The following is an 11,599-nucleotide window of genomic DNA, read 5'->3' as shown; positions in this document are numbered from 1 at the left end:
GGTCAGAGTCGAACCCATGGCTGCTGCAGCGAGGACTCAGCCTTACAGGGGTTCCAGCTCCACCAGGTGAGCTATTAGGACTCCTGCATAAATAATGTTTTACATAAACTTCATGAAGCGATTTTTTTTTTTTTGTGTGTGTATATGTTCATGGGCTGGATGTTAAGGGTGCTGTCCTCCCTTTTTAGAACCAGGATTATTGGGCTCCATGAACACTTAGTCTCACTGATAATGGCATGAGTGCTGCACAGATTAAGAGGTGATGGATATCCCTCCACCCTGACTTGGTAAAAAAAAAAAACATAGCCTAAAGTTAGAGACATAGACATCTCTCAGCCCTCAGCTCCAGCTCCAGCTCCAGCTCCTGCGTCGGGGTCAAAGGTCACGACAGGGCCTGGAGGTTGTGGCCTCTGTGATCCTGACATCCAGAACTAGACTGTGTGGGTATTCAGAAATGTGGCTTCAGTTTGGTGAGGGAGTTACAGAAAGGGATTGTGTGTTGGTGCGTGGAGGTTAAGCCTGGTTAATGGAGGATTAACCATAAAGAGGGGATGAGTGTGTATTAAACACACACTCTTGTCCATTAACAGAACTCTTAGTGTGTTTCTCTGCTCACCTCAGAGAATGCAGCCGATGACTGACTCTAACGTGATTGGACGGAGCCAAAATGCGTCGTCATGGCAGCTGAAAAGAAGCGTTTTCACTTCTGGTTCTGTCCTCACGGAGGATTTTTTTTTTTTTCTTTACAGCTTCCTGCTTTGTCATAGTTTCAGAGCTGCAGCAGAATGAGAGAACAGAAAATGTTTTAATCAGACAACAAAAGTGACAAAGAGAGATGGTTTAATGCTTAGAAACAGCTTCTGTTGAATGTGTCAGACTCAAGATAAATGATGAAGCAAAATAACTGGAGACAAAATGACCACAAAGAAACGCAAAAAACAACCACAAAGGCGCGTCTCTTACAAACGCAGCCATATTGTTTGTTGTCATATTGCCTCTCCTTCAGTCTGGGTGTCTTGCTGCTATGCTTCACGTATCTGTGCCCTCATAGTCCATTCGTAGGCTTTAGTTCGAAGGAGAGTACCGTCCCAGGTCAGCCCAACTGAGCTCGTCTGCTGGGAACTCTTCCAGTGCAGAAATAACAGAGTGACTGTTTCCATCTGTCACTGTCTATTTGTTTGAGCGCTGGTGTGTAGCCACATGGCTAATGACGGCTGGGTGTCAGTGACAAGACTTCAGCCATAATTCACGATGGACATTTTGTGTGTGTGTGTGTGTGTATTGTGTATTGTGTATTGTGTGTGCCTTGGCACCTGGTTTCCTGCTGTCGGTGTGCGCTGCAGGATCCATGCTGCATGCTACCTGCACACTGCTAACATCCTGCTAACACAGAGAGTGGCTCAGGGCAGGAAGCTGCTCCACCTGCCTGTTTGCAGGCTGCAGAGACTGCCGATGAACCCCAAATCCAGTACACACACTTTACCAACAACATACACCGTTCACCTTGCCATAAAAGTACATACCCTTAATCCATGAGTGTTCATTTTGGATTCTTTATGTAGACTTTTGATAAGATAATATAAGATTTTTAGTTAAAAACTAGTTTCAGTCTTGATTCACTGAAAACTAAAAAATATTTAGTCAATTTAATCAAAATTATTATTAAATTATATGAGGCTTTTAGTATGTATGAAATCTTTACAGTGACTGTCCATCAAACACTGAATAATTTCATCTGAGACTTTATTTCTGAGAAAATTCAGGCCCAGAATTGTTGTGACACATTTAAAAATGCAGTGGTACCGAGGAAGGTTGAGTCATGAGGGCCGAGGAACAACTAAAAAACCCCCTTAAAGGACCAATTACTTTGAATGATTTACTGCAAACCATGCTATAGTGTTTTAGTTGTATTGTACAGGTAAATAAGAGAAAAAGCAGTGCAGACCTTTATACATCCTTACTTACTCACAGCTGCATAACCACTTAATGACAATATAACTTTGTCAAAAATACATATTTGATGTTAACTGTGATGGATTATGCAACTCGAGCATGTTTCAAGAGTCTGCTTATTGACTTGAAATTCTAAAGAAATGAATGGAAAATGTTTGTTCTCTAGAAGGTAGAAAAACTACCACGTATTAAATACCGCCACGTTGAACGGCTATGTTTCTATAGTAACCCAAAGTGGATAGGGAAAGCCATCAAAATGTCTCCTTCATGCTTGGAAGGGGGTGGTGAAGCGAGGGAGTTGATGCCTCGAATTCCTCCACACTGGTCCTTTTTATTTCAGTCATCTGACCAAAAGCCCATTCAACAACCCATTGACTCTGAGGTGAAGGTGTGTCTATTTTAAGCCAGTGTGCAGTTATTGGTTTCCTCTACTCAAGTGAAAAGTACGAGTTTTTGTAGTACTCCGGGATCACTCCTAGTCTTGCAGCATTCATTTGCAGTGACGCTCCGTTAAACTGGGTAGCTAAGGGAACTGCCTCTCTTAACTTATTCATACACCTGACTGACGCTTTGTCCGTGTTTCACATTATGTTTTCTGCTACCTGCGGAGTAGACCAGAACATTTGGCTGTAAAATTGTCTCCCACTGTGGATGGCAGGAAAGTTGCAACGGAAAGAGAATTATATGTGACAAGGGCAGTGACCCAGACTTGAACTTACATGGTATTTAAGGCTTTTATAAAGAGGATGTAGCTGCTGGGAAACCTTCGTGTTTTGGAACAAAAAACCATAGCAGCTTGTGGAGTTTCAACCAGAAAATCTAATTTCTTTTTTAAAAAGCAGAAAGTAAATGGCGGTTGGTTGTTTGCAACTGAATTGAAACTGATTCAGCAGCCACAGTAGAAAATATATTTCAGCTTGGCTGCTGGTAGTTTCCCAGTGTGGTATTTCTCTGAATGTGTTTCATCACACATCATGTGTTCCTCATATGAAAAGGTTAGGTAACTGTTAACTTCAGGAACAGGCTGGACCGCCACCAAAAATGAAGTCATGTCAATGAAATCCTCCCTTTCAGTAGAAAACACGAGGACAAGCTTCTGTCTGGACATTGGTGGTTCATTCGAGGGGTCAGAGGTCAGCAGGTTGCAGCAGTACCTTTTGGTCTAGATCGCTGTTTTCCTTGCAGCTTTTAAACAACAACCTTCAGCATTGCCTGCTGTGTTATTATGACTTGATTTTAAATGAATTGTGAGTTGTGTCTGTAGCGCCACCCCCAGGTCAACTTTCTCAAGCCTCATAATTTAATAAAATAATTGGCATGAAATTTGCTAAAACATACATGTTTTTATATTTTTGGCTTGTGTTTATGCTGGAAATTGTTTAACTAAGGGACTGAATAAAAGTAAATCAGGTTATTTAATCGATAGATTGCATCATGGAGTTCTTTTGAGGCAAATGTATTATTTATGATTTTGGGATAAATGAATAAAATGTACTTTATCTTATCTATCTTATCTATTTTATTAATGATTAATTAATGGTTCTCTCAACTCATTTCAAAGTTTTAACCTTTTCAACTCTGCAGTACCGTCACTCTAAATCAACATGAATCCCTGACCTACTCTTCCTCCTCCTCTTCCTCAGTTCCCTGAATGCGGATTTTTTGGGATGTACGACAAGATCCTACTCTTCCGCCACGACCTGAACTCGGACAACATCCTGCAGCGTCTGACCTCAGCCGAGGAGATCCATGAAGGCGACCTGGTCGAAGTGGTGCTCTCCGGTAAAAAGCTCTTATTGTGTTAATTATTTCTTTATTAATAAGTTACTCCTGTTGTCTGTAAGTCTACATCCTCCTCATCGGTCCAATTAGTTTCTTGCTTCTGACCCTGATATCAGGAACCCAACCCCTACCAGCATCAGAGCTCCAACTAGATTAGGATTAATGGGGCGTTTTGTTACTGGAACCCCCGAATCATTTTAGGTAGTTCTTATCATGCTGATGTATGTTCAAGTGTTCATTGTTTGGTTTTTGTGTTGATGTTATAAAAAAGGGTGTTTCACGTCACGATTGACTCTGTTGGGTGTTGGTGTCTGGTGGGACCACAATACCGCGGTGCCAACCTCTAATCACTACACACAGACTCTTGCTCCAAACGACATCAGCAGAACAATTGTCTGTATCCGCAATGTTCTGGCTTCATTTTTGTACAGTGGGAGGAAGTGGAGATGCGTAAATCCATCTCTACTATATATATATATCATATATATATACTAATATATATAGTATATATATACTCATATATGATACATATATAATATATATATATATAGATGTCATAGTATGCATCTAATAGTTGTTGAGATATTTTAGTCTGCACCAAACTGCAGCTAACGTTGATAAAAGTGAAAATGAACAAAAAATAACCGGTATGTACAAAATCCTTATTTGGTTTCTTGTCAAATGTATGGATTTAAAATAACAGATTAAAGATAGCCCTCCAGACATGTTATAAGGCACGTACACAAATAGTCTTCTTGGAACGACAACGTGTGTCTGATGTGTTTATTCCACAGAAAGTATCATTTCCTCGCTCTTAAAAAGGCATCTACTCCTTCTGCCTTATTAGAAATACCTGAAGCTGTGAATATGGAAATTGTGTTAATTTCTAAAGATTTCTCCTACAGCTATCAGCTACAAACATCCAAGAAGAAGATTTTGTTAGATCTTATTTTCACTATTAGTAGAAGTACATTTAGTTGTATTTATTTGTGCACATTGGCAGTGCAGGTTGACCTGTGACCATTCAACAGTTGGAGAGTTTCAAGCAGTAACAACTTGAAGCACTTTACGTATTTATTGTTCATTGTTTGTTTTGTCTTCGCTTCTGCTCCTCTTCCAGCTCTCTTGTTAATCCACCTCTGAGTGAGAGCGGTGAGGTCGCCTTAGATCTTGTTTCCTCCACCGCAGCGCCGCCCCGGGTCACCCTGCATGCTGTAACCATAATATTGTGTATAGGATTGTCATTTCCTGAGTCGTGTCGACAGTTTGGGTTGTAAAAACTAAAACTGACACCTTAACAGTTGAACACCCAGACGCAGAGCAGCGGCAGGTTTAGATTACACGGGAGGAAGAAAACAAAGTCGCAGCCTGAACCGCATCGGTCTCAAACCCACGACCACTTCCTCCTCCTCCTCCTCCTCCTCCTCGTCCTCCTGCTGCTGCTGCTACTGCTGCACAACCCTGCAGAGCACATCGAGTTCATCTCTCTATTAGTATATCTGTCTCTGTTAGTAGAACAGTGGAGGCACCTTACAACTCTTGCCTGACTCTAAGATGCTTTGGAGAACTTGCTACAAAGAGAAGCTTTAGATAAGGTCTTCTGTCACTGACTCATATGTTTTCCGTTCCTTGCTGGCCCCCTTAGTCTTCACAATTACAACTGCTTAAAACCTGCAATAATCACAACCTCTCCAATGTTACAAATACAAATATTGCAATGAAAATGACAGTGACAGTTTTCTACAGCCACACAGGCCCCAGAGAGAGATTTTATGTCAGGGGACAAACGTATGGGAGTTCATTAAGGACAAAGCGATTGACCAAGCACTAAACAAATGTTAGCTTTAATCATGATCAATCTGATTGATCTGAGTGTGCAGCAACAGATTCACAGATACAGAACAGAATATGGAACATGTGAACTGACTTTCACATTTTTTATTCAAAATTTGTTTTGTCAGATTCTGAAAAGAAAGCATACCAATCATTCTTTGACATTCAAACTGACACTGACATATCTGTCTGTTATAAGTCATCTCTTTTTCACACAAGGGTCAACAGATTAGATAACAGATAGCAGGGAGCTACACTGTGTTTTCACTTGTAGCAGAGAGCCAGCGCGGCTCTAGGGGATGGCGATGTTTTAGCACTTTAGTCCAGACTGAAATCTCTCAAGTATTAGGTGGATTTCCATTAATTTTGGTCCAGACATTCATGTTTCTCAGATAAGTTATCCTAATGACTTCCCTCTTGGGCCACTGTGAGGTTGACACTGTTGTGGTTTTGAGTGAAATATCTCAAAAACTACTTGATGGATTGCTGTAAAATGTACCCTGGTCCCTGTTAGCTTACCTGGTAGAGCTGGCTCCCCATGTACGCAGACCGAGTCCTTCCTGCAGCAGCCATGGGTTCGAATCTGACCTGTAGCCATTTGCTGCGTGTCATTCCCTCTCTCTCTCTCTCCCCTTTCCCTGTCCCTCTACCGCTGTCACTCTCAATTAAAGGCCATAAAAGCACATAGTAGACATTCACTGTCTATGTAGCTCGACCATAGATGTCATTCAGTCTCTCTCTTTTGCCCAAACAAAACAGACATAAACCAAAGGAAGCTTCTTGGTGTCGCTGTTGTGCAACAGAAACTGACAGCCAGGCACAGATGTTGAAACTGGTTACAACAAATAAACCAAAGACACAACTGGGAGAGTATCATAGTTCAGGCTTATTGTGGAGCAGTTTAACTGGTCTGGTTTCAACCTTTCCGCAACAGGTCGTTGCATATTTTTTTCAGCCTCCAGCGTACACACACTACCCCCATCCAAAATGCCTCTGAGGTGTCCTGTATATAGAATCAAAGGTACAAGCCACACAAGAATAGCATCACTGAGATACTGTAGATATAATCTTTGGGGATGTCCTCAGGCGGTGTGTAAGGATTGGGATAACGATCAGGACTGATCCATGGATCACTGTCATGTATGTAAAACCTGATCCATGTACAGTACTTTGTTTATGGTGACCTATTGTGCTCCAAGTAAAACAACCTTGTTGTGCTCAGTCAGTGACATTTCTCTGGTGGTTCTAATCCTCTAGTTTTAAGGATTTTATTTTTTACCTTCTTTAGCCACATTAAAGAAGTTGAATTAAGTTTTAGCCGATTTGCAGGATTGGAGTCACAACCTAAGCCGATCAAGGCATTTTTTAAACAGATCAGCAGCAGCACAACTTGATTGTGGATATCGGCATATACAGAAGATAATAAAAGAACGGTCAACAAATAAAATAATTAGAGGCTGTAGGGACGGCATCTCTCAGCATCCTCTTTCAAACCAGTTGTAGGATGGAAAACTTCCCATGTTGTTGTTTGTTTTTTGACCGCTCTGTGTGTTTTTTTTATTTTCAGCTCTGGCCACAGCCGAGGACTTCCAGATCCGACCTCACACGCTGTACGTTCACTCTTACAAGGCGCCGGCCTTCTGCGATGACTGTGGGGAGATGCTGTGGGGGCTCGTCAGACAGGGCCTCAAATGTGAAGGTAAAAATGTGGTAACGAGATTCTGCAAGGTCGGAGGTTTTCGCTGCGACTGGGTTATTTACGTCACGTTACGATGGCTGCTGTGGTTTACACCTGCAGTCACATATATCCTGAATGAACAGACTGTTGTCTGTTGACTGTGTTCAAACTGAAGAGAAGCACATTACGTGTGCATTACATTAAGATCAAATCATAAATGTGGCGTTGATTAGAGATGCATCCGGTTATGTGAGTGAATGTTATAGTATTACCAAGCTACAAATTAGGTTGTTTTGGTTTAACATAAGTCTTGCCCCTATTTGCTCTGTGCTCCAATAACAGTTGAGCAAGCACAAGTGTGAACCTATCATAACCTCACCCATTGGTTTGTGGAGTACTGTTTTAAAGCCTTGAGTTTGGCATTAAACAATGGCAGCTTGTCTGGTCACACACACGTTCTCATATTCCAGATAAACAGTGCATTAAAATGTGTTTCTGAAAAGATTTTAGGTGACAAATAGGCAACACTGTGACAGAATCTTGATTCATATTTGATTGGCACCACCTAGTTTGACAGTTTGGACACTGGATGGACTCACTGAGAATGACGCAAGGTTAGACATGTCCAAAAGCATACCCTGCTTTATTGTCTATTTTCCTCTAAATAGGACCATAATTTACTAAATGAACATCACGCTGTATGGAAGAAAAACTAGAGATTAAAACCTTAAACTAATTAGGAAACTGTTTACTGAGCTAATAAACCAAGTGAGAAGTAGGGTCGATTTTACATAAGAAACTATTCTTTTGTGCAACCCATGGAGCTGCCCCCTGCTGGCCATTAGAAATAATGCAGGTTTAAGACCCTTCCGCTTTGGCTTCACTTCAGACCCAGTAGCTCTGTCCACTAATTACATACTGTCAATGAACCAGCCTCAGTCAGAACCTCATTCAACTTTCAACTTCGTCTCAACTCAGATATACTCTGTGCTCATTTATGTTAAAAAGACAACCACATTTTGAAGATGTTTTAAAAAACGATGACCGCGCTACTGACCAAGGCTTCCTCAGCTGTTGAGGAGCAGGACTTAGGAAGGGTCAGTTGGGTCCATTCTTTGTGGATTTTGTTGCTTCTAAAAAACTCTCCTTATAGTTTCATGCTGTATAAGAGAAGGTTTAATTTCTACCAAAAGGAATGCAATGTGAAAAAAAAGGAGCTGGCTTAAAGAATCCTCCATTCCTCATTTGTACGACTGTAGATCTGCAGCTTCCACTAATTTAATTATAGTCGGTACAAATCACATTCAGTTGCATGATGCTCTAGATAACTATCTGGGCCAGTCTGTAAATCATAATTAATAAAACCCACACCAGTGACCCCATGAGGCTGTAATACTAATTAAATCCTGCAAAACAAAACAGTTGGGTGAATAAAAAATGAGAGAACCCATTTTATCTTTACCATCAGTAAGTAATGTAAGGTTTGTGTTGCTAGAGGAAGGGTCATGTTGTTTCCTAAAACAAAAGAGTTTATCTTCTGTATGGTGGCCATTTTAGGATATCTAAAAACCGCATAAACACACTAAGGGTGAAACTGACATCAACAGAGAGCTACAGAAATAAAGAAACATAAATAGAGGTGTGACACAGATCACATTGCAGTTTACTCAGAAAAGGATTGTCAGGATATCTGGGTATTTAAAACAATTCAGACAAGCTTCCGCTCAATTAAAGTTTATGAGAGGAAGTGATGTGTGCTGCCAGTGTTTCTGTGGTGATGTAAGAGAAATCAAATTTTAATGAGTGTAACAGAGACGAATAGGAAGCTGCACGTCATCCCCTCTGAGCGACTGTCGCTGCACCACGATGAATAACTGAAAATGGATCTCTAAATGTATAAAACTTGATTGCCATGACCTCTATCCCGCTGAAAAACAGAACATTCAGCTTCTTGGACAAATGCAGCTTGATGTCATGATTGTTTTATTACATTTAATCAAGTTTTATTCTCTCTGAGGCTGTGTTTAGTGGCTCCTCAGGGTTTAGTCTCGGCTTTGATTCCTACCATGTCCAAACTGACCAAGTCATCACCTACGAATCAAGGCCCAGGCACACGTCCAACACACACACACACACACACACACACACACACACGCATGCACACACACACACTGGATTTCAAGCCTGAAAGTTGCAGCAGCTCTACAGCAGGATGTCTTCATTGACTCTGTGACTTCCTGCGACTATTTTTCACATCTTTCAAGTTCTGATCTCAGCGCTCAGAAACCTCAGAGAGAATCTTAACTGTTGTGATGCCAAGCGGAGAAAAGAGACGCTTGATGTTCTGAGCAAGGCAAGCGGCAGTCGGCGCAGGAATACGGCTTCCGCTTAAATAACTAAAGCTACTTTTCACACTGACAGGAATCTGCCCACTCAGTCTGACTGATGGGAGGTGAAGGACTTTTGTCATTTGTAAACAATTGAAGCATCTAATCTGGTAAACAACCTCAGTAACCTGAGGCCACATTCTGACCTCTTTAAAATTCACGTACCTGCTTTTTTGGCTATGGTTTCCTCACAGACTTGAGACACCCACAAAAGCTCCTCACTGGCAGGTCAACCAGAGGAAGCACATGGCTTTTTTACCGGCCGACAGTGGGAGTGAGAGAGACGTTAACGCAGTGTATAAAAAGGTTGTTTCCAAATTACTAGAAAAGCAAAAAGGATGAAAAAATAAACAAAATATTAACAGAATACTTAGACATTTTAGGAGATAAATGTTGAAATTTTGTCTTTGTGTGACTTTGGTGCAAAAATCGATACCAGTCTCGTGTGTGGAACTAGAGCCGGAAGTTGCTTAGCATAAAGACTGGAAGCACTTTACATAACTTCGATCCTACCAGTCTGCACACCACAGGCTACCCACCTAGTATAATCTCATAGAGCAGCCAAATAGAGCAGGTTGAACGTTTAACAATATGACATATCATAACCGTTGTTTGTTGTCCCCAGACGGGATAATCAGACTATATAGCTGATGTTGCTCCCCTCATTGATCTGTCTGTTATCTGCTGGTTAAGAGGTGTGTCCTTTGCTGCCGTTTCTATGGTTGCAGCGAACAAGGGCGGCAAGTTTACAGTTAAATCATCACAAGAGGGCAGCAGAATGTCAGCATTTTAACATAACATAAACTAAAGTGGCGAACATGATTTTCTGTTCTTCAGGATGCGGACTGAACTACCACAAACGGTGTGCGTTCAAGATCCCCAACAACTGCAGCGGAGTGAAGAAGAGACGACTGTCCAACGTCTCCCTGCCGGGCGCCATCATGTCTGTTGCTCGTCCACCTTCCATTGAGTTCACACCAACGCCGCCGGAGGAGGTAGGTTTACTGCTGCCATCACCACCAGCAGACACCACATTGTTTTTAGGTTCAATCCATTTTACACAGTCAAAGTCCCTTTGATCTCCACTGTTTATGACATATTCAAAAATATATAATTTAAACAAACAGTGGTGCTAAAATCATACCTGAGGTACCTTATACCAAGTGATACGGTTTTGCCAGGGTTCCCTCGCCTCCTGGAAAGCAAATTTGGAAATTTAGAGACTAGTTTTCCAGTCATGGAAACACTTGGAGATTGATTTAAAATGACCAAATATCCTGGAAACAATCTATGTTGTCCTCATAAATGTTTATTGTATTTTAGCCCCTCACTCAGATCTCCATGAACCTAGGTGCGTATTTGGGTTTTGAAACTGTGACACCTGAAAGTGGGTTAACCAGACAGTGAAGTGGAACGGAAAAAAGTTTAAAATACTCCTGTTTTATTTTGGCCCGGCGTCAGTCTAGCTGTTCACACCAGATGCAAAGTGGCACAGACTTGCGGCAATCTTTTTGACGCTTTATTGAAACACACAGAGACACATCATTATAAAAGGAGGCATAAAACTGGAGTTAAAGTCAATGCTAGGCCTACTGGTAAATTATACTATACATATATGACTATATGTGTATGAGTATAAGTGGTGTCCTGAATTGTCAAGAAAATGTCCTGGAAAATGATTTCAATCTGATTTAAATCAGGAAATCTTTCACTAACTTAAGACTTAATGATTGATGAAGTATTCAATGGCAGCTTTTCATACTTGACAGTTATATAAGTGACTCTAAACACACCCTATCGGGTCGATACCGAGCAGATATTGAAAAGGACCTGGGTTAAAATCAGATTTTTCTGAATGGGGGTTTGCATGTTGTGCTCGTCTGGGTTTCCTCTGGCCTCTGCAGTTTCCTCCCACAGTCCAAACATGTGCACATCGGGTGAACTGGAAACTCTAAATTGCCCGTAG

General features: G+C 41.3%; 1 protein-coding gene across 1 annotated transcript in view; it reads left to right on the top strand.

Annotated features, from left to right (window-relative positions):
• Window positions 1-11,599, top strand: part of LOC118341032 (serine/threonine-protein kinase D3-like) — a gene marked incomplete in the record, with an annotated part of 41,769 nt that overhangs the window by 12,677 nt on the left and 17,493 nt on the right. The window contains 3 exon segments of the mRNA XM_035679200.1: window positions 3,597-3,735; window positions 7,136-7,267; window positions 10,471-10,628. Of these exon segments, the coding sequence (XP_035535093.1) occupies window positions 3,597-3,735; window positions 7,136-7,267; window positions 10,471-10,628 (429 nt within the window).

This window comes from Morone saxatilis, unplaced genomic scaffold (assembly GCF_004916995.1).
Source record: "Morone saxatilis isolate NCDOM2014 unplaced genomic scaffold, NCSU_SB_2.0 Contig7, whole genome shotgun sequence".
NCBI classification, from domain to species: Eukaryota; Metazoa; Chordata; class Actinopteri; family Moronidae; genus Morone; species Morone saxatilis.
The sequence above is the reverse complement of the archived record's forward strand: the minus strand, read 5'-3'. Positions and strand labels throughout refer to the sequence as shown.